This window comes from Hippoglossus hippoglossus, chromosome 22, assembly GCF_009819705.1.
Source record: "Hippoglossus hippoglossus isolate fHipHip1 chromosome 22, fHipHip1.pri, whole genome shotgun sequence".
NCBI classification, from domain to species: Eukaryota; Metazoa; Chordata; class Actinopteri; order Pleuronectiformes; family Pleuronectidae; genus Hippoglossus; species Hippoglossus hippoglossus.
In genome coordinates, this window is record NC_047172.1 from 17,318,497 (window position 1) to 17,345,518 (window position 27,022).

General features: G+C 41.8%; 4 protein-coding genes across 8 annotated transcripts; all 4 read right to left on the bottom strand.

Annotated features, from left to right (window-relative positions):
* Positions 1 to 875: 875 nt before the first annotated feature.
* LOC117756446 (gap junction beta-4 protein-like) lies at positions 876 to 2,274 on the bottom strand. Of its 4 annotated transcripts, none has more exons than XM_034576972.1 (2): positions 2,166 to 2,274; positions 876 to 1,707 (listed from the first exon to the last, which is right to left on the bottom strand). In XM_034576972.1, exon 2 carries the CDS (start codon positions 1,673 to 1,675, stop codon positions 884 to 886), a length of 792 nt encoding a protein of 263 aa, XP_034432863.1. In that variant the 5' UTR covers positions 1,676 to 1,707; positions 2,166 to 2,274; the 3' UTR covers positions 876 to 883. The 4 variants fall into 4 exon arrangements, with proteins under 4 accessions (XP_034432863.1, XP_034432860.1, XP_034432861.1 ...); XM_034576969.1 differs by having other exon boundaries at positions 876 to 1,742; positions 2,163 to 2,260; XM_034576970.1 differs by having other exon boundaries at positions 876 to 1,745; positions 2,174 to 2,255.
* An 891-nt stretch (positions 2,275 to 3,165) lies between these two features.
* On the bottom strand, positions 3,166 to 7,970 carry ppie (peptidylprolyl isomerase E (cyclophilin E)). The gene is made up of 10 exons (XM_034577155.1): positions 7,860 to 7,970; positions 7,407 to 7,505; positions 7,267 to 7,310; positions 6,453 to 6,479; positions 5,988 to 6,069; positions 5,796 to 5,899; positions 5,586 to 5,709; positions 4,796 to 4,981; positions 4,546 to 4,688; positions 3,166 to 3,422 (listed from the first exon to the last, which is right to left on the bottom strand). Exons 1-10 carry the CDS (start codon positions 7,888 to 7,890, stop codon positions 3,354 to 3,356), a joined length of 909 nt encoding a protein of 302 aa, XP_034433046.1. The 5' UTR covers positions 7,891 to 7,970; the 3' UTR covers positions 3,166 to 3,353.
* A 1,429-nt stretch (positions 7,971 to 9,399) lies between these two features.
* Positions 9,400 to 20,842, bottom strand: pabpc4 (poly(A) binding protein, cytoplasmic 4 (inducible form)). 2 transcript variants are annotated; one of them, XM_034577154.1, is made up of 15 exons: positions 20,189 to 20,842; positions 17,480 to 17,673; positions 16,508 to 16,623; positions 15,456 to 15,595; positions 14,721 to 14,815; positions 14,502 to 14,639; positions 14,307 to 14,402; positions 13,512 to 13,781; positions 11,453 to 11,543; positions 10,735 to 10,830; positions 10,475 to 10,605; positions 10,294 to 10,384; positions 10,072 to 10,202; positions 9,850 to 9,974; positions 9,400 to 9,760 (listed from the first exon to the last, which is right to left on the bottom strand). In XM_034577154.1, the coding sequence occupies exons 1-14, from the start codon at positions 20,379 to 20,381 to the stop codon at positions 9,873 to 9,875; spliced, it is 1,884 nt and encodes a 627-aa protein (XP_034433045.1). In that variant the 5' UTR covers positions 20,382 to 20,842; the 3' UTR covers positions 9,400 to 9,760; positions 9,850 to 9,872. The 2 variants fall into 2 exon arrangements, with proteins under 2 accessions (XP_034433045.1, XP_034433044.1); XM_034577153.1 differs by having other exon boundaries at positions 11,453 to 11,546.
* Positions 20,843 to 22,140: 1,298 nt separating this feature from the next.
* LOC117756588 (zona pellucida sperm-binding protein 3-like) lies at positions 22,141 to 26,107 on the bottom strand. Its single transcript, XM_034577151.1, has 9 exons — positions 25,629 to 26,107; positions 25,439 to 25,551; positions 25,289 to 25,368; positions 24,727 to 24,898; positions 24,553 to 24,658; positions 23,388 to 23,473; positions 23,218 to 23,303; positions 22,288 to 23,140; positions 22,141 to 22,210 (listed from the first exon to the last, which is right to left on the bottom strand). Exons 1-9 carry the CDS (start codon positions 26,094 to 26,096, stop codon positions 22,189 to 22,191), a joined length of 1,986 nt encoding a protein of 661 aa, XP_034433042.1. The 5' UTR covers positions 26,097 to 26,107; the 3' UTR covers positions 22,141 to 22,188.
* Positions 26,108 to 27,022: the final 915 nt, after the last annotated feature.

A 27,022-nucleotide genomic window follows, 5' to 3' on the forward strand; every position in this document is an offset into this window, starting at 1 on the left:
TGCGGCCAGTGGGGAGGGAGGGAGGGAGGGAGGTTTTTTTTTTCTACGAAACACATGGAAAAAGTGGAGGCAGAAAGAAAGTGTGAGACGTAAGTCAAACCATACAGCTGCAGAATCAACATGCTCTTCTCCAGGGAGGCCGCCGCTTCACGTTGGTCGGTGCCAAGATTCTTCTGTGTATTAGTAACAACTTGTTCTGAATTAAATTCTGCCTCCACTACTGTGTGTGGACCACATGAAAAAAAAAACACATTTTCAAAACACAAAAATCTTTAATGAAAAGTATGTGAACAACTCTGTAGCCATGAAGTCTGAAGAATAAAAAAAAAAACCTGATATCAACAACAGGAAAAGCTGAATTTCGACTTCATTGTTCTCTACACAACAACACAATCTGTCAAGACTTTTGATAAATTACATAAAGTACAATATTTACAACAAGACTTCAACATGCAAGAGAAGGGGAAATGACACAGTACATTGAATGCTCTGAGGCTGGGCACAAGCAGAGGGAAAATCTTACACAGACAACCACATGTGTACTCTCCAAACCACAGGGTGACTCATAGGCTGGATAAAACAAATTAGCTTTTTTTTCTTTTTAGGGACTGTAGTGTAGAGTTTGAATGTGTTTAAAAAATCTAATCAAATCAAATCAAACAGCAGAGATCACATTCCGGATCAGTGACACATTGGTCTTGTGGTCTCCTCTGACTCTGGACCCAGGAACAGTCAGGAACTAACTCCATCGTAGTTCAGTCTGTGAGCAGACAAACGTCAGCTGCCAAGTCTTTTAAGGAAGCGCCTGTGGAGCGAGGACAAGCAACTTTCCTTTCTTGTGTCTCTGCTTGTTTGTTTTTTCTACAAGTCTTTCATCAGTATCTCAAGATATGGCGACTTTGTATGAGGGTGCAGGGGTTTCTGGGGTCTTTTCACCTCCCAATTTTAGAGTGTTCGCCTCCATCAAGGTGCTTCCGCTGGACATCCTGTCGGTCACGATATGGCGAGAGTGATGGAGCGTGCTGAGACATTCACGTAAGCGTTTGCCAATCAGGTAGACGATTTCAATAATGGAGAGCAGAATGCAGACCAGGCTGCTGACCACCATGAAGAGGGTGAAGATCTTCTTCTCGGTGGGCCGGGAGATGAAGCAGTCCACCTTGTTGGGACACGGCTTCTGCTCGCACTTGATGAGCAATGGGAAGTCGTAGCCCTCGTAGATGTGATAGACGAGGTAGGTGAAGGTGGCGTCCACGCCTATTTTGAAGACTAAAGTGAGGACGTAGGTCCACCACAGGCCACCACGCTTCTTGCCGGTGTTCAAGTAGAGGCGTCGGCAGTTGTCACCGTACCTGACTTGGTTCTTGCGTTCCCTGTCCTCCCTGTAGGCGACGTGCATCACCACCAGCAGCGAGGGGCAGGTGACGAAGATGAGCTGCAGAGCCCACAGCCTGACGTGGGAGACGGGGAAGAAGTGGTCGTAGCAGACGTTGTGGCAGCCGGGCTGGGCCGTGTTGCACTTGAAGTCCTTCTGCTCGTCACCCCACACCTTCTCCGCCGCCACCACGAACACCATGACCCGGAAAAGGAAGACGATGGAGAGCCAGACTCGACCGAAGGCGGTGGAGTACTTGTTCACTCCACTGAGGAGGCCCTGGAGGAATGCCCAGTTCATGACGAGGTCTGATCACAGGCTGTCCTCTCTTCCTGATGGAAGACAGGAGACAGTTTAGAAATGTACCAGCCTGGAACAAAGAGAGAGAACAGACATGTTGTAGAGGAAAAAAAACAAGAGAAGATAGGAAACTGAGGCGGAACTGGTTCATTAACACAGGAACTCACGTGTTGACATGTCTTAAGGAAAAAAAAGCAAAGACAAAGGAGAAAAAGAAAAAAAAGAGTAAAATGAGCATAAAAGAGATTTAGGTGTTTTAAAAGAACTCAATAACTTACGTTTGAGTGAGCAAGACGGTCCTAATGCGTCGCTGTACCGAGACAATCACGCAACTCTTTCTCAAATCACAGCCGCTCTCAAGTTTCTACCATCGTGCGCAATTACGCGTATCCAAAATGCCCACGTCCACAAACGAGTGAATCCAAACTTTTTCGCGTTAGTTCGCGTTACTTTTATACTGAGTTAATAAGAATAGTACGTGAATACTCACAGTTTAACTTCTGGTCGCGGTTCAGTGTCGAAGCGGAGGAACAGGATCAGGATGAAGCTCTGCGCTCAGACATCCAGCAGATTGCTCCACAGGACGGCGGAGAGGGAGTGGGTGAGTGAGCGAGGCTGTGGGTGGAGCTGTTCTGCTGCTGTGTCGTCTCCCCTGCTCAGGTGCGGCTGCTCCAACTCTCCCTCCCTCCTCCAGGTACATGAAGAGAACCCCAAGGTTTTATACAGTTTGTTGAAATACAGTTGACGTCCTGCAGCCAGATCTGAATAATTTTGAACTCATGTCTATTATTTGCTTTAGAACATTTATATTTCAAATTATGTATTAATAATAACGTTTAAAAAAGATATATATAATAGAGTATATTCATTCAATAATAATAATAATTTATATAAATTTGGGAATTTGGAACTTTGGAATAGCTGTTCATAAGAAATAAGAAATACTGACTGATCTATAAAACTATTACATTTTGACACTTGAAAATATGTTTTTGAGACAATAGCACTACATACAAATTGAAAGAACAAAATTAGTTATTTAATTGAAATAATTAATATAAGTTTGGTTGTTTTTATTTTGACTATCATTAACTAAAAACCTATTACTAAGTTTATTTATTTGCTTTATGTTTTTGCATGAAACCATGTAGAATTTAAAAATAAGCAGTTTGAAAATATTATTTTAATTCTTTGGAATAGTGCTACATATAACTGGTAAAATATTGACTGAACTAAAAAAAATACTTTTAGTTAGTTATTTGGTTGAAAAAAAACCCATTTTGCATTAAACCAGTAGAATGAACAGTCAGGCGGTTTGACACCTTTCTTTGTAATAGCTCTCCATAATACTAACTTAACTAGACAACAAATTAATATTAATATTCTCATTATAAAAAAGATAATAAAAAAACTTGAATAATTACCTATATGTAAATGTGTGTAATAAACAGATGTATAGCTATATAACAATGAAGGAGTAAACCAACAAGTCGTTATCAAAATGCAACTTTTAATAAGTAAAAATATGACAGTCAAGCTGTAGAAAACGGTGTTCATTGAAATATTTACATGACAGAAGATGTGGCTTCAAAGACCATGAACACACTCATGATCTCACACTTTCACTGCCTCTACATACACATACAAAAAACGTCAAGCGCTCGTGCCTCTGATGCGTTCACTCGTATTCTCCACAGTCCGAGATGATCACTTTCTGCTTCGGCTTCCCATCTTTGTTCCCCTGAGCCTGAAGAGAGAAGATCATTTCAAACGACTTGAAAATATTTTTCACTTTGTAATTTATAAATCTTTATCACAATATAAACAGACTTTGGTCACTGTAACACAACACCACAACTTTTCTACAGAGTGTTTATAGCTATAAACAAGTTAAAACCTTTTTTATACCATTTGAAATAAAATGTAACACCAAACAAGTGATGCAAATAAATACTAAACGACAACGTACATTTGTTCCAAGTTAATACATTTGTGCCCTTTAGACTCCACTGCCTTTGACCCAAATTTGAAAAACTTTTGACACTGTACAGTTTGCTTCATAAGTACTTCCAGGCTCTGGGTTTAACCACCACGAGTGCTCGTCACTCGCAAGGCACTTTTTGTTCAACTTGCATTTCCCCATGTTGATAAACTAGCTAGCAGCCTGACTACAGAGGCATTAGTTTACTCACAAACTCAACCAGAAACAGAGACCAAGCAGCACATAGGGGAATCTATATTCCTGCCTCTTTGGTCTGGCCGAGCAGAGACATTTTCAAGGTGATCTTCGATGGTGTCGTATCAAAAAGATGAACACCCATCCAATGCGAATTTAATAAAGTTTCATTCTTTTAAGGTCTTCTATTTGTAAAATGTAATTTAAGACATTTTAAGACTTCTTAAAGACCTGCGGCCACCCTGGCAGTGTACTACAGTTATGGGCACTAATTCACTTACATGTTCCAAACAGTGTCTCATTTTTTAAAACTTTATCTTTATATGAACAATAGCTAATCTTTATCAATATTTATCTACTACACCCAGTAATGAAACAGACTGAACCAACAATTACAGCATTTTATTAATTAAAAACGAGCTGGGAATGAGAATATTTACCTCATACCTTATGTTTTCGTCTGCATTTGTTTGTATGTTAGTTAGCATAATGATACAAAAACTACAAAACTAATCAGGGAGCAGATCCAGGATTCTTTCACTTTTGTAAATGTTTTGAGACAGGTTTCTTTTTTAACATTTTTGTTGATTTCATGGATCTTGATGGAGGTATATGCTTTACTGAGTGACCTAGTTTGATGCTTATTATATAGCCCTTTATTCGTTTTGGTAAAGTTAAGCCCTTTATGTTTTACCTCCATCGCACGGAGCACGTCCATCCCCTCCACCAGCTCGCCGAACACCACATGTTTGTCATCCAGCCAGTCTGTCTTGTCAGTGGTGATGAAGAACTGAGAGCCATTCGTGTTGGAGCCCGAGTTGGCCATGGAGAGCTGCCCTGTGAGCACAAGAGACATGGATTTAACCAGTCACCCACAGGATCTACTAGTAAACACAAACCACAGATGTCCCCACACACTAAGCACTGCTTACAAACCACCTCACCTGGGGCAGTGTGTTTCAGGATAAAGTTTTCGTCATCAAACTTGCGGCCGTAGATGGACTTGCCACCGGTGCCGTTGTGGTTGGTGAAGTCGCCTCCTTGGCACATGAACTGAGGGATGATGCGGTGGAAGCTGCTGCCCTTGAAGCCAAAGCCTTTGTCATGTGTGCACAGGCAGCGGAAGTTATCTACACAAGATGTGAGAATAGATATTTGTGTTATTGTTTGTTTTTAAGTTGGACTTTATTTTTAAATACAAAAGTTTCATTTAGGCACCTGTGATTTATTTTTAGAGGTGCACAGATTAATTAACTTCTTTATGCAAAAAACCTAAGCATGTGTAGTTTCACTGTGTATTTTTTAAGATGGGATGTTATCGAGCATTCACACATATAGGAAGTGTTAGCGCAGGCAGTGGCCAATTATATCATGTTAAAACAAATACTAAAGTGCAAACACTGGCCAATCAAATCAATTTCATGCAAATACAAGTCCTGCCTGACACCAAACTTCAAAATACTCCTCGAGAGATGATGCTGAGTCAGTGTGTGAACCTGGTGTGTGTTCATCTGGTTGTGGAGTTTGTTGCACGGTACATTTCTTCAGCATTGCATGGACAGGAAGAATATCACGTTAACACCAAAAGGCAGCTATATTGTTTGTCCTGAGCTGGAAACTGATTGGTTGCAATTGTGCCAGCACCAAGCATCAGGCACATCCCCCATTAAACCCCAAAACAAACAGTACATGCGAGTGATGAGTTTAGAGCCACTCAGGACACTGCATACACACCTGCTGTCATGGGAACGATGTCCGCCCGCAGGAGGAAGCGTAGTCTCCCTGCCACCTTGTTGCCGATCTTGATGTCCATATAGACCTGAGGATTAACTCGGCCCTTTTTAGCAGGAGGCTCAGTCTACAAAAAAAAAAAATCTTACTTCATTTACCATCTTAATTAGGTTAGAGTCAGTAACACCAGCACCAGGTAGAATGAACTGTCACCTCCTGTGTTGCCGTGGTGGTTGCTTCTCCAGCCGCTGCCTCAGCATCAGCCTCCTCTGAGGTCTTCCCCGAGAACTTCTTCAGCCAGTCATCGTCCGACCACACTGAGGGAAAGCACAGTTAAAATCAAACCTGTGGATTTAAAATCACTGCAGAGGGGAAGTCATCAGTGAATAGGTTTCCAATAATCACCTGGTCGAGAGGAACCTTCTTTGATTCTCATGGGTTTGGCGATGTTGACTCGGACAGTGCGACCAAAAAGCTCTGACTCGTTCTGATGAATTAAACAAAAACATTCATATCAAGAGAGGATGATTTTGATTCACTCTCTGGGTTGCGTTTAAGAGGAGACCCAATTCAATGGCAGCGAAGGAAACTCTTTTACTACGCAGGAACTACAATGTGTGCTCCCACCGATGCAGGTTGTTGAATATGACCTTGAATTAAAACTTGTCCATTCATCAATTTTCACATGCTTTATTTTTTTTTGTACATGCTGAAGAAAAAATAATACATTCTTTACATTAGTTTTCATTTCAAATGTTGCTTTTTATCTAGTTTTAGTCGTGCCAATTAAGTTATATATTTTATTTTTTAAATGTTGTCGTCGCTTTCATTGATCACTGGCATGTGTGTGCAGGAATGTGAGCCACTTACCATGTTATCGATCGCTGCGGCTGCATCCTACAGAAGATAAAGATAAAAAGGTTTAACCCTGAAAGATCTTCCAGGTGCAATAGCTAACTATGTTTACAATGCATTCACCTGTCAGTCTACCATTAACCTTCTTCAGAATAAGACAGCATGTTTCTTCAACGATGCTGATCAATTCATTCCATTCATTACACACTATAACATCGCCACAGTAATAACTGAAGATTGCCCATTACTGCCAATACTTTAAACAGTCTCCTGACTGAAGCTTAGTGCCAATCGTTCTCTTATATTACTCATGTTTTATACACTGTGTGCTCTTATGGTTCATGGCTGCGAAAAACCTGGATCCAGGACATTTATATGTAATTTAATCCAAAGTTTAATTATAAGTATTCAGGTATTTTCTCATTGACCATACTGTCTTGAATTAGTTAATATCACAATACTGCAGCTAGGGCTGGGCGTTATGACCAGAAAATTACATCAAGATAAAAGTTGTTATAGTTAATTATCATGTTAAGTTTAAAGGCTGATATTTGCTCCTGAGTGAAGTCTGAGGTTTATACAATCTTCTTTAAGAGCAGAGAATGACAAACACTTGTTAAACAGCAAAACATTTGCCGGATCTGAAATGGATGAATCATGTGTTATAGCTCCTCACTGTGCTTACACAAAGTATTAATGTTAGATCAATATGTATTGGACTTTGTATTGTTTTGCTATTGATAAGTTATATTGTGATGATTGTTGATATTGTTTAATTCCCCAGCCCTAATTGCAGCCAGTTTACTTTAGCACTGGAACTCCTACATACCTCAGCCATTTCAAACTCAATGAAGGCAAATCCTCGGTGCTTCTCTGAAAACAGAATATAAGACAGATTAATGCAGCTTCACATCAGAAACCATTTAAATCCCCGAAGCAGTGCAGGTATTGTACAACCCCAGCTCTCACCTGTTTCATAGTCTAACGGTATCTGGATGTCTGTGATGTCTCCAAACGGGATAAACGCTGCGTGTAAAACCTTCTCGTCCACCTCCTCAGCCAGACCACCTGACACAAACACACAACTGAGCTCGACAACAGGCAACACAATCCGCCTATTCATGGAAGTCTATCTACTGCTGTGTATAGTCGATGTTATGCACATTTTAACGAGAGGAAAACGAGGCAGGTTTACGTGTTGTATTCAAGATCCTGGACCTTTTACCTTATGTGTAGTGTTTTATCATTTCACTGTTGAACCACATTGTACCGGCTGCTTCTCTCCGTGCAGTTATTCACGTTATATCCACTTTATACATGTTTGTTTTTTACACCATCGAAGCAACAACACAACTGAACTAACTGCGCACACATTAAAAACCTTACTTCTGCGAGTTTTAATGAGAAATAAGAAGAACTCACCGACATACAGCACTCGTTTGCTAGACGCCATATTGGATGTGACCCTTCAACCCTAACCCCCGGGAGATTGTGATTGGTGGAGGGACACTAAAGCCCGCCCCTCTGGTCTGGTGAGCTGTACCGCCCCCTGTCAGAGGAAACCTGAACTTCAACTCAAAATGTGTGGAACAGTTCTGTATTTATCAAACTAAAGAGTCATGTCAATATTATGATAATAACTTATATGCTTGTATATATTTGATCTCAGTTTCAATCAAACAAAATTGATGCACTTTATGTTAAGTGTGGCACTTTATGTTAAGTGTGGTGTTGAAGTATGTTTTGAGGTAATTCTATCATATAACTAGAATAAACAAACAACTCATAATAAAATCAGGGAAGTCTCTTGTAATAGGAGAAGCAGCAGCATTATTAATTACATAAATAATGAATCTTTTCTAAAACTTTTTGTAACCCCATTCGCTGTAGCTGGTGTATATTCCCTGCTATAAATAAATTAGTCTTTTAAGGCTCTTAAGTTCATCGTGTCAATGAGCAGTTTGACCTCTGACCTTTCCGAAAACATGTGGAGAATATGGATAAAAACTGACTTTTTCAGATATTACAATTGTAGACATGAAAACCAGGGGGAAAGGATTTTAAAAACCTGGCAACCACATATTTTTTTTCTGTTAACTACTTGTAACTTGTAACTGATTCTTTCAGTGTGACAGAGGAGACTCTTTCCAGGATCTGTAAAATCTTCAGAAAAATTCTACCTCCACTTCTCTGCAGGTTTTCCTTCCTTTATGCAACACTGCTCTATATCCCCACTGGCCACTTGTCCTTCTGTCTGGCTGTCAGAAAACAACATTATACTGTATATTAATGACATTAAAAGCAAAAATTATTGCACTCTGATTTGTCTACTTTATCCAAATGATAGAAAAATCATATTTCTTATGTAAATGTCATACTCATGTTCCCACACTGCAACACTTTTAGTTGAATGTAATTTGACCAAGGAACAATAAGGAATGACGAGATCCCTAATTTATAAAAGCCGAAAAAGTAAAAATGACAGTTTGAGCAAAACATTCAAGTTGACAGATATTTATTCATGACAACATCGTAGACTTAAATACAAAATTAGAAGCTATTAGAGATTTAGAATTTAAGAGCTTAATATAAAAACATGCAAAAGTCAGACCTTGAAATCATGGTTGATTATTACATTGATGTTTCTAATTTAAGGATCAGTGACAATTCTCTTAAGGAATTCTTTTTACCTATCTTTCTGTCTTGAATGCGAAATACCTTTTTAAGAGGCAAACTTAAATACTATCTTTTCCCCTTTAATGTCCCTTTTATCAACCATCAGTCCAAAGGACTCCTGCTCAGCCAAAATAAAAATACAGTATGATATTTAACATTATATAATTTGTGGCCTGACTCTTCTGCCCATTACTCTGTAACACTAATGACTGTTTCTCAGATAAACACACTTTCTTGAAACTGAACACAACAGGTTACATTTAAGGATTAAATAACACAAGAGTGGTGACCTTGATATATCATCCCTTTATTGAGAATACCACACACCCATGAAAACATGATCGGAGGAGTCCTTCATTTCAAATCAAGTATCAAATGTCAAGCAAAGAAAAAGAGCAAGGCTCATTTTCCTTCTAGAAAAAAAAGTGTTTCTCCTTCGCCACTGATTGAAGGACCTTCGTTCAAGATTCATTTAAAACGTATTACAGATCTAAAAAATGATGAACTGAAATGTTTTTTAAATGTTCAAGTATTCTTCAAAATTCCATTTTCTTTTTCTTGGTTTTTAATTTTTGCATAATACTTCAGAAGGCTCTGGTGTTTGGAGTCAGCGTAGCGTTTCTCTTCCCATTGGCTTTTTCTTCGCCCTGAAACAAAACAAACACTTTTCATTAGTGCCACAAAAAATCTAATATGCATGATCATGACTTGGTTTTCTGCTTGTGTATGATCATACCAATCCAATACAACACACAGTCTTCAGGATGTGGCAGCAGCAGCAGTAGTAGCCATGGTGCCCACTTTTTGAGTGGCGTCTTTCTTTGCCTGATGGGCCTGTAGCACGGCGACAGCTTCTTCCACCTGTACAAAGAAATCATAAAGTATCAAGTCACAGTGTGCAGTGTGCTAAACAGATGACAGACCCTTCAGTGTGATTAGGACAGAGGTAGCCACGTACCTTTGAGCGCAGAGATTCATGAGACTCCAGCATATGAAGCAGTTCAGAGTTGTCGATCTCCAGCAGCATGCCAGTGATCTTTCCCGCCAGGTTGGCATGCATTGACTGAATCAGAGGAAAAAGACGCTCCCCTATTCGAAAAAAAAAGCGTAGGAGAATAAATCAGCTTGTTGAAAAATGTTAAATAATTTAAATTAATTCATTGTGAAATAGACGTCTTACCCAGCATCTGTTTCTGCTCCTGAGGGGGGGCTGCAGCCAGCATGGAGGCTGTGAGAGGCTCCTGGCCCTGAACGTGCACAGCTGGCTGAGCCTGAAAGAACACATAAAGAGGATAATAAAGACAAAAAATTCAAATTATTTTCTGAAAGAGAGGATGATGTGATTGATCTTTTGCACACACCTGCTGTAAGGCAATCGGTTGCACCACCTGAGGGTTGGGGTTGCGGACGCCAGTGGCGTATTTGTAAGGAGGCATGGCTCGGGGGCCTGGGACGCCCATGGAGGGACGAGGAGCCATGGACTGGCCAGCAGCTAGTGGCGAGGAGAAGAAATGGGGCAGGATTTACACAGAGTCTTGACAACTTTTACAGTATGGTGGTGTATTATATTATTATATACGGTATGGTGATCTGTCTGCCTGCTTGCTATTGGTGAACACACCTCGTGGTCCCTGTGTGTTGTTGTTAGGAGTCATGTGTCTCAGGTTGGCCCGAGGTCCTGGCTGACGCAGCGAGTTGGGGATCCCCTGGAAACCACCTGAGAGTGACAGAAGCATTAATGGACTCCATGTATAACCGCACAGAAGTTTTAAAATGAATGATGATGACTAAGTTACTGATGGGACCTGGTCAGACCTGGTATTAACATCCGTCCTGAAAGATCCCATCACAAGTGGACAGTTCTAAGTTCGTCTGTTCACACCAATTGTGATCAGATCTCACTTTCCTGCTCTCCATGCAAATTAACACACAGGCATATGTGTTCCTGAGGCCAAAAGATGTTTTTACCCAGTCTGAGTTTACAGGTGTGACTGATGACAAAATGTGAGTGTGTCTGTGTGAGCCAGTGAGCGAGAGAGAGCGGTAGGGAGAGAGAGGAGTCAGGAGGTGCCGAATGAATCAACTGAGCTACGCTTTGCTATGAAGAAAGATTTGAATAAATCCTTCTGTGGTGATCAGTGTCTTTTCACACAACTAATTTAATGTGGTGTCCCAGACCACCTCTGAATGTGGTCTGAGTGATCAGACCTCAGGATTCTTTGAAGTTGCTTTTGGGTGCGTTCAGACCTGAACTTTGTGGTTTGATCACACAGGACGGATGTTAATACCAGGTCTGAACATGGTGATAGATGCATCATCAAATAAAGCCAAACACTCACCTTGACCTCTACCACCTTGTTGCTGCCACCGGGGGTTGGGCCGCATTTGGGCCAGCTGATTGGGTGCATAATATGTAGTCCTATTCTGGGCCTGGTGGACACAAGAAAGAATGGTGTCATCTAACAGCGTTAAACCACTGACATGACTACAGCATTTTACTGACATAAAATAGAAACTGTGTTGGGGTATGATAACAGTTCAGAAGTTTGCCTGGTGACCTCAGGGACAAGCAATACAAAAACTTCATTTGGATGAGTTTGGGTGGAATTCTGAATTCAAATAAAGTATGTTAGCATATTTTGAATCCATTGTGTCCAAGAGTATCTCCCTGTCGATTCCAATACCACAGCGATTAATAATATTAATAATACATTTTATTCGACGGTACCTTTCTAGAAACCCAATGACACCTGACAATATATCATAAATAAGCCCGTATGGGATACATGTTATGTATGGGAGACTGATCTAATCAGATGTGTCTTGAGTTGAGATTTAAACAGTTTAAAGGGGACATAGCATGCAAATTCCACTTTGTTAGTGCTTCTACAGGTTAATGTGGGTATCTGGCATGTCTACCAACCCAAAAACTCTGGGGAAAAAACACTCGTGCGTTTTGTTATAGTTCCTCTAAGTCAGAAACGTCATGCTTGAGCGACTCGATTGAGCTTCCTGGGTTTTGTGTCGTAACAAGGTACTGGAAGTCTCCCTACATGGTCTTGCCCCACACCCCCCCCCCCCCCCCCCCCCCACCCACCCCCCCACACTCGTCACGCCGGGTTTACACCGGAGGCAGCGAGGCTGCAAGGCAGCGCAGCGCCGTTCCCAAGCGCGCAGCCGCCTGGCTGTTCACACGGGACGAGCATTTCTCCGCTGGTCAGCCCGCAATTCACTCACATGTGGCATTTGTCTGGATCGTTGGGACTGGGAGGCTGCAGCAGCTGCTCGGGAGCGACCGCTCGCTCTCCCATGCGTGAGCTGGAATTTGTGTCAGCGCCACACAGCCAGCAGTGTGGAAGACTTCCGCAGTGTTCAGCGCTACTGTAACCCCCGAACCCCGAAATTCAACGGGTACAACAACAAGCGGAGAAAGCAGAATCGCAGGCTGACCTTATATATACAGTCTATGGGGCTGACCAGCGCGGAGAAATGCACGTCCCGTGTGAACAGCCAGGCGGCTGCGCGCTTGAGAACGGCGCTGCCGCCTACGGTCTTCCACACAGCCAGTAGTGTGGAAGACTTCCGCAGTGTTCAGCTCTACTGTACGCCGGGTTACAGTAGTTACGCCGGGGTACACCGGACGCGGAAGCGCAGCGCCGTTCTCAAGCGCCCAGCCGCCTGGCTGTTCACACGGGACGTGCATTTCTCCGCTGGTCAGCCCCATAGACTGTATATATAAGGTCAGCCCGCGATTCTGCTTTCTCCGCTTGTTGTTGTACCCGTTGAATGTCGGGGTTCGGGGGTAAATGATGGTCTTCATAGCCCCCCCACCCCTCTCTTTCTCTCTCTGTCTGTCTGCTTGTGTGCTTGTAGTGGATGGGCAGAGGGGGACATTTAATTATGTGATTGGGAAAATTAAAACTCCAGGACAACAAGGGGAATACAAAGTATGGGATGCATATTTGATAATTTATATCATATAAAATATGATTATATCGTTTAAAATCATGGGGGGAGAGGGGGGAGGGGGGAACTGGCTCATTAGCATTTAAAGGAACAGGCACTCAAAACAGGTCACTCTGTGGAGGGATGTTTTATACAGGGTAAAAAGGGTGCTGTTTTATATGATCCTTGTGGTATTTTGACCAAAGTATGTTACAGACATTTCATTAAGACCCCAAGGAACCATATCAACTTGTGGTAAAATGGGCATACAATGTCCCCTTTAATAGAGTCCAGTTGGCAGATGTGAGGTGGGAGAGACCTCCAGAGTCCTGGTCCAGAGCAACTGAAGGCTCTGGCTCCCACAGTGGTGAGTTTGAATGTGGAGACAGCAGCCTGGCCCAACAACCATTTTACGATTTTATGTAGCAACAATTCTGGACAATTTGGTCACACCTGTGGCACTGCTGGCATGAAGTATCCGCTGGTGGGCTGGAACTGATTGATGATGGCATTAGCAGGCAGGGCTCTCATGCCTGCAATACGCTGCATGTACTGATTGGTGAGGTGGGCCTTGCGCTCCTCTTTGCGCTGAGCCAGAGCCACGTAGAGAGGTTTGGAGCCAACGATCCGGCCGTTCATCTCGGTCACAGCCTTGGTGGCTTCTTCAGGGGAGGAGAAGCAGACGAAGCCGAAGCCTTTGGAGCGGCCCTCCTCCAGCATCACCTGAAATAAAGAGGGAGTGTGTCTGAGTAAATTCAAACATACACATCGTGTCAATGCTGTCTGTTTGTACTAAAACAATGTGTTGCCCGCTGCTGACCACTGCCCTCTCACCTCCCGCTGCCTTAGCAGAGCAGCCATCATAGTTAAAGATACATCACATCCTGGACATCATCTTTTAAAGCTGCTGCCCTCTGAGAAAGGCTTCAGGTCCATCACATCCCAGACAAATAGACTTAAAAACAGTTTCGACCTCATGGCCATATGTATACTGAACACTGCAATAATTTATCTATATGTGATGTCTGGTGCAATATATGTTATATCTATGCCTTTTTTTTATAGGAATTTCCATTTTTCTTTCAGTGAATTTCTCTCTTCTCCTGATATTTTTCATCCATCCATCCATCCATCCACCCACTCACCCATCTATCTTCGCATCTACCCATCAATCTACCCATTTTGTATTGTATAAGTGTTTTATTTTGTAGTGGTGATGCATTGCATGACTATACAGATTTTATTTACCTTGGCACTTGTGATGGATCCGAAAGGAGAGAACTCCTTACGCAGTTTCTCGTCATCTATGGTGTCGTCCAGGTTCTTAATGTACAGATTTACACCCTGAAAGGAAACAATCAACCATTACGTTTCGTTGAAAAAAACATTATCGAAGAAAAATATATAATAGTGACTGTATCCAAAGTTTATGTTCCTGCTGACCTGATAACGACTGATCCTTTCTTGTTTCAGCATCTCAAACCTCCTCTTCAGCTCCGCCTGCCGCTCCATCTTCTTCTGCGCCCGCCCCACAAACACGGTCTTGCCATTGAGGTCAGTGCCATTCATGTCCTCTACTGCCTTTGGATGAAGACAGAGTTATCAGAGGAACTTTCTAAGACATTAAAATACACTTTTCACATTTCCATGGGGCCAAAGTACCTTGTTAGCATCCTCGTGTTTCTCATAACTAACAAATCCAAAGCCTCTGGATTTGCCAGTGGGGTCTGTCATCACTTTTACGCTGAGGGTTTTACCTGCACAGGCCAAAAAACGTGGACGACAAACAGAAGAAGAAGACTACATTAGGATTTTTAGGTAACGAGTGCAGAGCACGTTCTAAACCTGCCAGTTTGGAATGGGCTGTTCTCTTGGTCTGTGTTAATGCTGCGGAGCTACTTCAGAATTATTCCTTGTCATTAGTGCGTCCTCCTCAAACAGGTCTATAATGTATTGTCACTTTTTATTGTTTGCGAAAACTTTGGGTTCATCCTACCTGGTTTATCTAGAATTATTTCATAGTCAATGCTTTTCATAAAATAAAACTGAATTTGGTTCATCTGTGTATATATTTGAAGGATTGACTTAGTTGGGTGTTATTTTTTCATACATTGCATGTCGAGTATATCTGTTAAACAATCGACACAATCTTCAGTCCCAAGTTCACAAGCTTTGTAATTCATCATTCTATAGCATTTCAGGAACAAAACAAACATGTGCTTTTACCTTATAGACAAGTTGCTAAAGAAGAAGTGGTTCGATGAATGTTTTTGCCATGACGGACGTCAATACCCGTGACACCAGTGAATATCTGTGTCAGATATGCGTTCCACATACATACATTCAGACAGACGATTGTGGATTTAGTATGTAAATAATTAGATCTAATCAGTTTACCATATTTGTCAAAAAACTCCTTCAGCCGATCATCGTCCATATCGTCCCCAAAGTTCTTGATGTAGACATTGGTAAACTCTTTGGCTTTGGCACCGAGTTCAGCCTCCCGTTCTTTTCGCGATTTGAAACGACCCACGAACCTGAACATGGAGGGAGAGCAGCAAAACACACTCTCGTAAAACAGTCCTGAGAAACTTGAAAAGCAAACCAGGCTCCATCTCTTTTTCCGATCTAAAAAACACTGGTCATCCGGGTTTCCAGCTAAAGAAGGCTCCGCACAGACCTGACCACGCAAGCGCTATAAGTAAAGGATCCTTTGACAACAAACACGGACAACATTTACAACATCACAGCTACATTTCATCATCATTCCTGCAGTAAACATTGAAAAACAACCACAACAAACTGTTGTTAACATCACCAGAGGCAGGCAGATATGTTGGCATGCTACACAGTGACTACCATCAGAACTCGTGGTCCAAACTGGATGAGGAGGTGGATGGAGAAGGATGGAGAAACAGAGTCTCACAGTACAAAGGAAAGCTGAGGACGACCAAATGATCTTATATACCTTGCTACGACGACCTCTCCCCTTCTGCCATCCAGTATTGCATTCCTGCATTCGATCCATCACTAAAACACACAAGCGTGGTCATACACACACACACACACAAACACTCCAAGACGGGTGACCAGCAAGTGGACAAATGGAAGTAACAAAAAAATGCATCTGGTAGGAAAGATTAGTTAGAGGTTTTAGTATTTTCTCTTTTTTATCAGTTTAGAGGTTATCTTCCTACTGGCAGTAGTGAGAAATGAGTTTATTAGTCCGATTATTCACACACAAACTCTCCAACTGAAAAAAGACACGACATGTCAGTTCACTCAACACAAGTGCAGGAACACACACGTCAGATTTATAAATGAGTAACAAAACATATCACAGGTTTATGTCAGTCTGATCCACATAAGCTGTCGCCATCGCCTAATATTAATTAACGCTAACATGAGTAAACAGCAGAACATGTGCTCCTAGATGATCGGACACTCACACCTTGCGGTCATTCAGAAGCATCCCGTTCATCTTCTCAATGGCACGGTCAGCAGCGTCCTGGGTCTCGAAGTGGACGAAGGCATAGCCCTTGGAACCATTTTCATCACACACCACCTGGAGAGTGGAAAGACACACTGTATAGGTTAATATGCCAACATGCAGATAGTTCCTGAATCTTAAAAAATGAATAATGAGACATTTTGTGAAATGTGTTTGCTCACTTCCTTGCAGAGATTTAGGTGAGAAGATTGATACCACACTCACATCTGTGCGCTAAAATATGAAGCTACAGTCAGCAGGTGGATAGCTTAGCTTAGCATAAAGACAAAGATAACAAACTGGGGAAATCTATGGAGGACCGAAACTTCCAAAATCAAAAGTAAAGAAAAAAATGAAATAACATAAATAAAGAAATAAATGCAGGAATACAAATGTATTTGTTTTGTTTTTGATTATTTATTTTATTTATATATTATCAAGTCATTCAATTGGGCCAGCTGATTGGGTGTATAGTATGTATAAATAAATAAATAAGTGACCTTTTCACCATTAAACTGTTTTTGTTATTTATTTATTAATCTATAATATTTGTTATACATTTAATTATTTATTTCTGGATGTAATTTGTATATTATTGAGTCATTTAGTTATTTCCTCATTTGTAATTTTGGCAGTTTTGGTCTTCAATAGAAAACCACTTGCCTGGCTCTGTCTGCAGGTAACAGAACCCATCGGAATGTCTAATTATGTTTTGTTTGTTTTGAGTCCAAACTGAAATTTAGCAAATAATGTAAATTAAAGAATGTAAAAAAAAGAGTGAGAGTTAAGCAACAACCATAACCCAGGTTATCCTTGTTCTCCTGTTTCTGGCCTTTATGCTAAGCTAACAGATAGCTTTTTAGCCAGATATGAAAGTGGGATCATTCCCCTCATCTAAAGTCCCCTGCTGACGTTTAGGGGAAACTTCTACCTTGCAGGAGAGGATGTTGCCGAAGGCGGAGAAGGTGTCGTACAGGGCCTTGTTGTCAATGGACTTGTCGAGGTTCTTGATGAACACGTTGCCCACTCCAGACTTCCTGAGGGAGGGGTCTCTCTGGGACCACATGATTCTGATGGGCTTCCCTTTCACCACGTCAAAGTTCATGGTGTCCAGGGCTCTCTCAGCTGGGGGAGGAGGGTCAGAGGGGCGGAGGGAAAGGTCATGGGGGACTGTTTACACGGAGACATGGGTCTGAAAACATATCAGTTACTGATATGTACGCAACGTATCATGCTTTCATCGTGCAAAATAAAAAAATAATTTCTATTCCGACAGTCCCATGGTGCAACAGTGACTAGAATGCAGCCATGTGCTTTACGCTAATAACAACAGCCCCAAAATAATAAAACTCCTGGACAGGTAACATGAGGCAACAGCGGAGGAGTGTATTAAAATAGTTTGTTCTCCTGTACTGTGTGTGCCACAATGGAGGATCCCTGCTGCCAGCCTGTTTACAGAGCACGCACAGATACTGCAGTCGGCTATGAGGCTGACAAGTTGTCTGTGAGCAGCTGGGACATGTGGTGAGGAGCAGCTGCAGTCAGCAAGCACATGGCCCCTGTTCTCTGACTCAACACATGCTGCTGGGCAGCATCCCACCTATGAGCCAGTGACAGTGGCAGAACCTCAGACAACAGCATCAGAAATAGTGTGTTTCAGGTTTGTCTTTATAGCCTTTCACTGTCTACTGCTTTAATTATCACACAGGCTCTTAATGTCCACGTTGGCACAAATACCAAACACCCTTTTGTTCTTTCACTCCACAGTAACACACACACACAAACGCAGGCCGGGCTATCCAGCTAAAAGTGTCTGGTAAACAAAACGGAGCTGCCTTGCGTCTGCTGGCATCAGCAGTTTGGCTCGCAATTGTACTTTACAACCCATGTGCTCAGAGAAGGTGTGTGTGTGTTGGTTCGAGTGCGTGTGTGTATCACTGTCAAACGTGGAAGGTTCCTCTCTGGAATACAAGATGAGTGTTTTTAGATTACATGATGCCATTTAGAATGATGTACGCTGAAATAGTCAGTGTTGTAAAATGTTTCTTTCTGTCATTTAATAGGTAAAGTATTATGGGCAGGCAGATTTTTGGCTGCTCAGATAGAAGCTCTATATTTAGAGAGGGGTCCTGAGAGGTATGTGCTGGCGTGGAGTGTCAGTGGAGCACTCTGTACCATTGATCGCAAAGAGACATATTCAACAGGAATTCTTAGATGTGCAACGCCAAGTCTCTGGAGTGTTCACACGTATGATATGTAAATAATTAAATGAAGACATTTGGCTGCATGAAATCATCTGTCGTGAGCAGGCACCGCTCTTCGTTCACAAACCATGTCATCATTATCTGTGTTTTAACGCCTGTAGACCCACAGACACGTGTTTGGTTTGGACACCATCTAAATACCCAGAAGCCCCCTCCCCCTACTTCACATCTAAACCTCCCAAGAACAAATGGCGTCTTCTCACTCAAGGCCTCTCACAGCGAGTGAGACCTCCTCTCTGGGAGTGAGCCGGTTGTAAACCATCATTACTCCAACTGTTGGGAACCGACGTGAGCACAGAGAAGTTGTCACAGGTGTTGATACACGACCACAGAAGAAAGAAAAGGGTCCAGACAAAGTAAACATTATCACCAGGCCACTGACGGCAACACAACCACCTGCTACAACTGCTCAATGTTCCATACCACTGGTTGTACATGGACAAGTCTCCGAATAAAGGCACTTCGTACGTGTGGCATCAGGTCCTAATAGATAAAGAATTAGCCTGGATTAAGATTCAACTAATCACCAACCAGTTAGAAAATGAACCTGGGAGTAAAACAAACTGGTTTATCAATCAGACCATACAGGAGGTTATTATTCAGCTGTGCTCGTCCCGTTTTCTGACACTCAGTGGAAATATGGCTGCGGCGTGCAGTGGGAATTAGTTTCACTCTGCGGGCCTTAAAATAGGAGCAGAAATGGGTCATTTTGGGCTGAATGCGAAAGATCAACCATGGATACACGTCTATGTTTCAGAACCGATAAGAAGAACATGGCTTTTCTGTTGACTTTAAAGCATAAGTCAAACACTACATTGGGTCGGGGCTTTAACGAAAGCAGTGACATATATTTCCAGGAGTACATAAGAAGTGGGACAACCAGGCACAAGAACTGCAAGTGACTGAGCTGATTTGCAAAAACTCATCATTTGGGGTTGTTGATTCATTGAGGATGAAGAGAATTTGTTGAAGAATAGAGTCAAAGAAAAAAATTGACACATGATAATTTGGTAGATGATAAATCTTGTGATATTGGGTTATGCAATTGTGTTAGAGAGCAGTAAAGGAATGTGCAATCGTGTGTATGTATAGCCTATTTATTTGGATTGTAGTAGGCTATACATTTGGATGAGGTAAATGTGCGATTCAGACTATATATTATTTTTGATCGATCTATCCAGTTCTATCTATTGTATATTGCCATTATAGTTGCATGCTGTTATGATGACAGTTTGAGGCTTGACATTGAAAGCATAGGGTGACATTGTCAACATTGGAGGGGTGCATGCTTCTCTGCCTTTTCTAAACAGGTGTGTTCTGCAGCCACACACACACACACACACACACACACACGGGGACAGGACATGTCCTCTTACCGTCTGCGGGCTGGGAGAAGTTGACATAAGCGTATCCCAGAGATCGCCGGGTGATCATGTCTCGACAGACCCGGATAGAGAGCACCGGTCCGGCGGGGCTGAACTTCTCGTACAGCATCGCCTCCGTGATGTCCGGGTGCAGGTCGCCCACGTAGAGAGAAGCCATCGGATAACTCCCGGTCGCTGTGTTCATTCCTCGGACTTGACTCAGTTAAAATGAAGCTTCTCTCAAACAGAAAATGATCATTTAAAAAAAAAGCCGATATGAAGGAGTCCAGACTGCGGTTCTCTCGTCAGAATAAAGACTGGAAGGTCTGTGGCTGTCTGATCCAGCCCGGTGAAGAAAACTTTAAATAAAAGAAAAAATAAAATAAAAATAAATCCCGAACTGTTCCGATTCCTCCTTGGTTTTTTTTGTTTTTTTTTAAAGACGCCAACGTCGGGATAAGCCCGAGGCCTCTTGTTTACGATATTTTTTTAAATTACAATTTTTACGATTTTTTTAAAGCGTTTGTTTCAAGTATTTCTTGTTCTTGTTTTTATTTAGATTTTGTAGGTTTTGTATTTTGTATTTTTTTTATATTTTAAAGTTTTTTTTTTCTAGAACGGTGAGTTAGACACTCACGGTTGTTTTGTGGTCGGTGAAAGAGACTGCGGGGAGGGAAGCGTGGCCACTTTATACGGAGAGAGAGGTGCGGAGGAAACAGTGGCCGGGGTCTCACACACACACACACACACACACACGGTGTAAAAGGGAGAGAGCACACTGTACCGTCCCAACTACTCAGCCCTGCTCCCCACAGCGACATCTGTGACGAAATACACCCTAAAAACTGCTTATTCATGCTTTACAGGACGATTTAGCAGTGGAAATACTGTTAAATAATGAAACAAGTACTGTCAACAAAAAAAAGGTTAAGCTAGTGTTCTTTTTTACGAGTGGAAATCTGATTTGTTTCTTATAACCACATATATACGACCTTATATAAAAATGGGCAATGTGTTTTACATGATAGAATATGGTTTAGAAAATAAGCCTCATTATCATTAATTTCTTTAAGCTTTACAATATTTAGCTTCATGTCCATTTTATCTATACAATTGTACTCAATGTACATTTTTATATTGTTCAATAAAATAAAGATGTATGAAGTGACAACTATAAGTGAAGCCAAAGCATCTTGCTCACTACCTGGTGGCTGGCTGCAGTTTAGACCATACATAGACCTGCTCCTTCCTGTCATAGGATGGGAATGGACCAGAATAAAAAGTCAAAGATCTCAGAGATGGCCTCTGTCATTTTGGGTACAGTGTGCATCACGCTGATGTCGCTTTAAGACATTTTTCTCTAGCGAGTTTGGTTTTAATTACCTATGCCAAGGGGGTTATATTTTCATCAGTTAGGGTTATGCAAAAAAAACCGACAGGATTGAAAACCACAGAACTTGGAAGGATGCAGTGTGGGTCAGTAACTAACCCATGGAGTTTTGGTGCAGATTTTAACATTGCAAGAGTAGCAGGTTTTTTGGCATTTTCATTGATTTCCCAGGGAATAATTCATGGATCTTGATGGAAAAGGAAAAATAAGGTATTTGTAGAGAATTGATATTTATTAGTGTAGGAATGTTTTGTGCAGATTGAATTTAAGGGGACTGTTGGGCCTTGGTGGAGGTATAAGCTGCACTGAGTGCCATTCTTAGTTAATGTTTTAAAAACATCATGGCTGACAGCTGAAAGTGACACGAGCTGTGTATTGACAGGACCTCAATACTGCAACTCCATCCCCCCCAAATGCTGCAGACTCTGTGCAAGATGGCAACGTTTGTATTTGGGATTTCCAAGTTTAATTTATGAATAGTGGAAGGAAGTGGAGCTGCATCATCCATCTTTATATACAATCTGTTCAAAACCAAAAGCTTGGAATGACACTTAATAAAAAAAAGTCCAGAATATTGCTCAACAGTTTATTAAATTAAACTACATTTATAAAATAGATGCAATTATTCTGCTTTGCCCATCCTCCTGAGGAGAAGAGAATATAAATTAGTAACTTCTACAATGACATTACAAAAATATACAAGATTTCCATGTTTACATACCTCAGCAGATCTAGGAAGGCCGAGCGCAACCCCTTCTGTCCGGGCTCCTGTTTTCTTTTAGACCCATCCATCCCACATCCTCTAGTGCCACCTTTTCCCTCTTCATGCTCCACCGCCTCTTCCTCATAACTCAGCTTCTGTGTCCCATCTGTTTCCATGGAGAACTCAAGTTTTGAGTGAATTATTGGTCGGCCATCATTTGTTCCTTCTTTGGGTGTCACGGCTGCATCTGCTTGCATTTGAGCGGGCTCATCTTCCACTTGGTCAAAAGGAACCAGGTTAAGGTCATTTACAGGCACCCCAGCCAGCAGAACGATGTCGACTTGTGGAACTTCTGGGCCAAACACTGTAGAGCTTCCAGACCACGTTTGTCTTGGAGAATCCTCCTCGAAAGCTGGAATCACCCATCCGTCAACCATTACAGGAATCGTCAGATCCCATAATGAAGCGTCACCTTTTAGTTCATTGAGATTTTGACCTTCGATCTGGTTTATGGGGAGATTTGAAGGTTGCGGCGCAGGAAGGTCATTTGAAATTGTGTCCCTTGCCTTTAACCGATTTGTCAAACCGTCTTCAGTGTCCTGCAGCTGTCCAGGCAGCCAAAGGATCAGTCTGGCTGCTGGGTCCTGACTCACCATGACTACACCCTGTGGAGGAGACGAGACCTTGCTTCTTGTTCGAGAAGCACCAGAAATGATTGCGTCTCCTGTCACTGCAGCGTCAGACTGCATGGAGTCGGTAACGGGGGCAGAGGGCTTTTTTTGTGGTTCAGAGACAACATGTTCTGAGCTCATCTCAATATCCTTGTCCACAATGACGAATGGACCAGTGCTGAGTGTAGCCCTGATCTGATCTGAAATGACACGAGGCACCAAGTTATTAAGAAATACCCCCACATATTTATTATTGTATATTAAAAATAGCACTGACCTTCAGGATGGTGCCTCACTGACAGGTCTTTACACATCCAGCTGCAGCACTCGCATACCTCAACGTCTCCACTGAGGTCTTCCCATCTGACATGAGAACATTTTAGAAGTCATGGTAGAGCAACAGAATACAACTGTGTATATATGCGTGTTAGTGTATTAGTATTGTACCTAGACTGGATTAAGTTGTAGTTGCAGGATTTAGAGTCCTGAGTGACACCCTGTTGCGAGATGATCACGGTGCAGTGAATGTACAGCTTCAAGGAGGGGGGGAAAAAAAATAAAGAGTTAATAAGGTCACTCAGTTGAACAGCAGAAACCTGAGGCCTGTGAGGGAAATGATATAACTAGAATGGCACTTAATATGATTTATACCTCAACCAAGGCCCAACTGTTCCCTTAAATTAAAAGCCATTGAGCTAGGGCCACACTACATGTCTAACCTACACAATGGTGTAGCCTATAAAGCCTACACCCATAAATCCAGATTTTTATTTGAATCGCACACCCTCATTGATACCAACCCCCTAAATGTTTGAAGTTTTTAAATATTGAAAAAAAAAAAAACACCCTTGCCAGTTGAAGGTAAGAAAAATAAATAATTATATATAAAAAATAAATTCCTTGATCCTCACCCCGAGCCGCAATACAATTTAATTCGTTTTTCCCTGACATATCCTTTCACCAAGTTTCATCGTAATCCATCTAGTAGTTTTTGTATAATCCTGTTAGACAAAACAACCTCCTTAGTGGAAGTAAGAGCATCACTTAATAATGCTGTCAAAGCTGTAGGTTGTATCTATACAACTTTAGGAGGAATAAATGCCTTGAAAGATGCATTTTTAAGTGTGCAAGACGCCATTTTCTGACTTTCCCATGGAATCACAGGATATAAGAGCAGGAATAATCTGTTTAAAAGCCATTTCTGGGCATTAAGGACAGAGTTTAAATGTGAAAGGGAAACCCATGCAACAAGGGGTCGGATCAGAAGCAAACCTGCAGTCGCTGTAGATCCCCCAAAGCTTCTGTAGATGGGGCATCCAATAAGTCACCTTTTTATGCTGGTGCTTAGGGGGATGACTTTCTGGTCAATATAAGGTTTAGTTTTTCTCTTTAGTCAGATTATGTACAGAAATAGTTCAGAAAATGTTTTTGGACTATTTTTGTTGACCTTAACCTTTGACCCATCAACTCCAAAAGTTAGACATACCATCCTTTAATTTTCTGTGGAAATCTAGACATAACTTTAGTCGTTTCATACTCGCATGTGAAAATATTTTGTCCCCAGCAACACCATCACAGAGGTTAAAGAATATTTTTTTAAAAAAGCACTCACCTCAGAAATGAGATATGATGTGTTCAGAGCTAAATTGACCACATCCCTTCTGCTGGAGGCCACAAACTGTATGACAGGATGAGAAGAACCCAGTGGGGCTGTGCACCTGCCACAGATATTGAAAATTTAGACACAACAGTGGAGTGATGATGACCTGACTGGCTGGATGCTCACCCTTTGTTCATTATGACTGCATGCCGAGGTTTACTCCGAGGCTCCGGGGACGCAGAGACGAAGCAGGACTGGATGAAAAGCTGCTGATCAGGTGTAGTTTTGGCAGAAACCTGCAGGTTGATAACTTGGCCTCTTTTATAGATATTTGACTCTGTGACACTGGTCCAGGAAGCTACAGGAAACAGTAAAAACTCAAATGATATCCCCAATGTAACAGCATCACAACAGGTTGTGTTTTCATCTGCCTGTTTGTGTTGTTTTGTCTATTAGCAGGATTACACCAAATCTACTGACCGGATTTTTATAGAAATTTGTGGAGGGGTGGAGCATTACACAAGGAAGAACCCATTCAAATTTGGTGCGGATTAAGATCTGAGGCACACCCATTTTCTTTAACATTGTGAAATAGGGTGTTTAACATGTTGCCTGATTCATCATCTTGATTAAGGAAAACAAAAAAAGTTGTGCAATTTGGTGCAGAACTAATAAATTGTGAATTAAAATGTAATTTCATAAAGGGGACTTTTTGGCCTAGGCATGGGCGCTATGAGTCATTACTCACATGTCACAACTTTGATATTGAATCGCCGGCCGTTCTCAGAAGGTGCCACTGAGTCTGACAAGCTTGGACGAACATAAGACCTGTAAAGACATGCAGTTATCTTTAGTATGCATTTTTTGTAATCACCATCACATGGCTCTGGTGGCTCACCTCTTTGGGAAGCAGGAGACGTGCACCGTTGAAGGAGTTTGCCACCAGGGGGCAAGTGGTTTTTTGAGATTAATGTGGACGGTGTTGGCGAACATCACCAAGCCATTATGCATCTGCAAGACAAGAGTGAGGGTTCAGAAAAAGCCTCACAAAGAGGTGCTGGAGTTAGAGGAGAATCTGGACAACTCACTGCAAGTGTGGTTCCGCACTCGTCCACGCTGTAAGTGAAAACAAATTGGTTTGGTCGCGCTCTGTTGCTATAGCAGCCATCACCCAACTGAATCTCCTCTGCGGTCAACATGGCACCGTTGGACCTCTTATCCACCAGCACAGTGAGCTGAGATTGATCACAGAACACCTGCACTCTGGGAACGTTCAGGATGGGAGGAAGGTCAGCGAGCATGTGGAAGTCACGGCCGCGGGTTCGCCAGGAGCTGAAGATGGGGTCGTATGGAGAGAAACCAAAGTCTCTCTCAAATGACAAAGGCTCGAGATCATCAAGAAATCCTGGAAAATTCTGGGAGAGTGTGGCATCATGCCTATTTATGATCCCTGAGTGAACAGAGACAAGCTGTCCAACAAAAATGCAAACAAAGGTCCCGACCAGCCACATTTCAACGCTCAGTGTGGACCAAGCTGTGTGACTCCACAGCCACATGTGGGATATAAATGGGAGCAGAGGCAGGAGGGAAAGCTGCTGGCAATCACACTGATGAGGCTGATGTGCTGCATTCACATGAATCTGAAATCTCCACTCCAGTGTAGCTTGTAATGCTTCCTACTTTTTTCTGTATATTATTATCATACAAAAGTAATTCACAAATTTTAAAATTAAATTAAAAAAACAATACCAAGGACAAGGGTTTTTCATGTCATTCCTGACTGCAAATATATCAAATACTCTGCTATAAAGTAAAAGGAACCAGGGAGATAGTTGTAAAAATGTTTATGCCTATATGCCTCCCAGAGTGAGTGCATCAAAATTGCTATGCAAACTACTTATATGTGTCTACTGTCTGATCCAGCCCGGTGAAGAAAACTTTAAATAAAATAAAAAATAAAAATCGGAATTGAAAAAGAAAGTAAAAATAAATCCCGAACTGTTCCGATTCCTCCTTGTTTTTTTTTTGTTTTTTTTAAAGACGCCAACATCGGGATAAGCCCGAGGCCTCTTGTTTACGATATTTTTTTTAATTACTTTTTTTTACGATTTTTTCAAAGCGTTTGTTTCAAGTATTTCTTGTTCTTGTTTTTATTTAGATTTTGTAGGTTTTGTATTTTGTATTTTTTTTATATTTTAAAGTTGTTTTTTTCTAGAACGGTGAGTTAGACACTCACGGTTGTTTTGTGGTCGGTGAAAGAGACTGCGGGGAGGGAAGCGTGGCCACTTTATACGGAGAGAGAGGTGCTGAGGAAACAGTGGCCGGGGTCTCACACACACACACACACACGGTGTAAAAGGGAGAGAGCACACTGTACCGTCCCAACTACTCAGCCCTGCTCCCCACAGCGACATCTGTGACGAAATACACCCTAAAAACTGCTTATTCATGCTTTACAGGACGATTTAGCAGTGGAAATACT

Bases quoted from the DNA above. Each gene is read 5' to 3' on its own strand.
- LOC117756446 (XM_034576972.1), bottom strand. From the start codon at position 1,675: ATGAACTGGGCATTCCTCCAGGGCCTCCTCAGTGGAGTGAACAAGTAC.
- ppie (XM_034577155.1), bottom strand. From the start codon at position 7,890: ATGGCGTCTAGCAAACGAGTGCTGTATGTCG. The intron at 7,311-7,406 runs GTGAGAGCTGGG...TTCTGTTTTCAG, and splicing joins ACCGTTAGACTATGAAACAG to AGAAGCACCGAGGATTTGCC. The intron at 5,710-5,795 runs GTGACAGTTCAT...TTTTTTTTGTAG, and splicing joins CCACCACGGCAACACAGGAG to ACTGAGCCTCCTGCTAAAAA.
- pabpc4 (XM_034577153.1), bottom strand. From the start codon at position 20,381: ATGAACACAGCGACCGGGAGTTATCCGATGGCTTCTCTCTACGTGGGC. The intron at 10,385-10,474 runs GTGTGTGCAAAA...GTGTTCTTTCAG, and splicing joins AACCGATTGCCTTACAGCAG to GCTCAGCCAGCTGTGCACGT. The intron at 10,203-10,293 runs GTAAGACGTCTA...TTTTTCGAATAG, and splicing joins GGAGCAGAAACAGATGCTGG to GGGAGCGTCTTTTTCCTCTG.
- LOC117756588 (XM_034577151.1), bottom strand. From the start codon at position 26,096: ATGTGGCTGTGGAGTCACACAGCTTGGTCCACACTGAGCGTTGAAATG. The intron at 25,552-25,628 runs GTGAGTTGTCCA...CTTGTCTTGCAG, and splicing joins AGTGCGGAACCACACTTGCA to ATGCATAATGGCTTGGTGAT. The intron at 25,369-25,438 runs GTGAGCCACCAG...ATGTCTTTACAG, and splicing joins GTCTCCTGCTTCCCAAAGAG to GTCTTATGTTCGTCCAAGCT.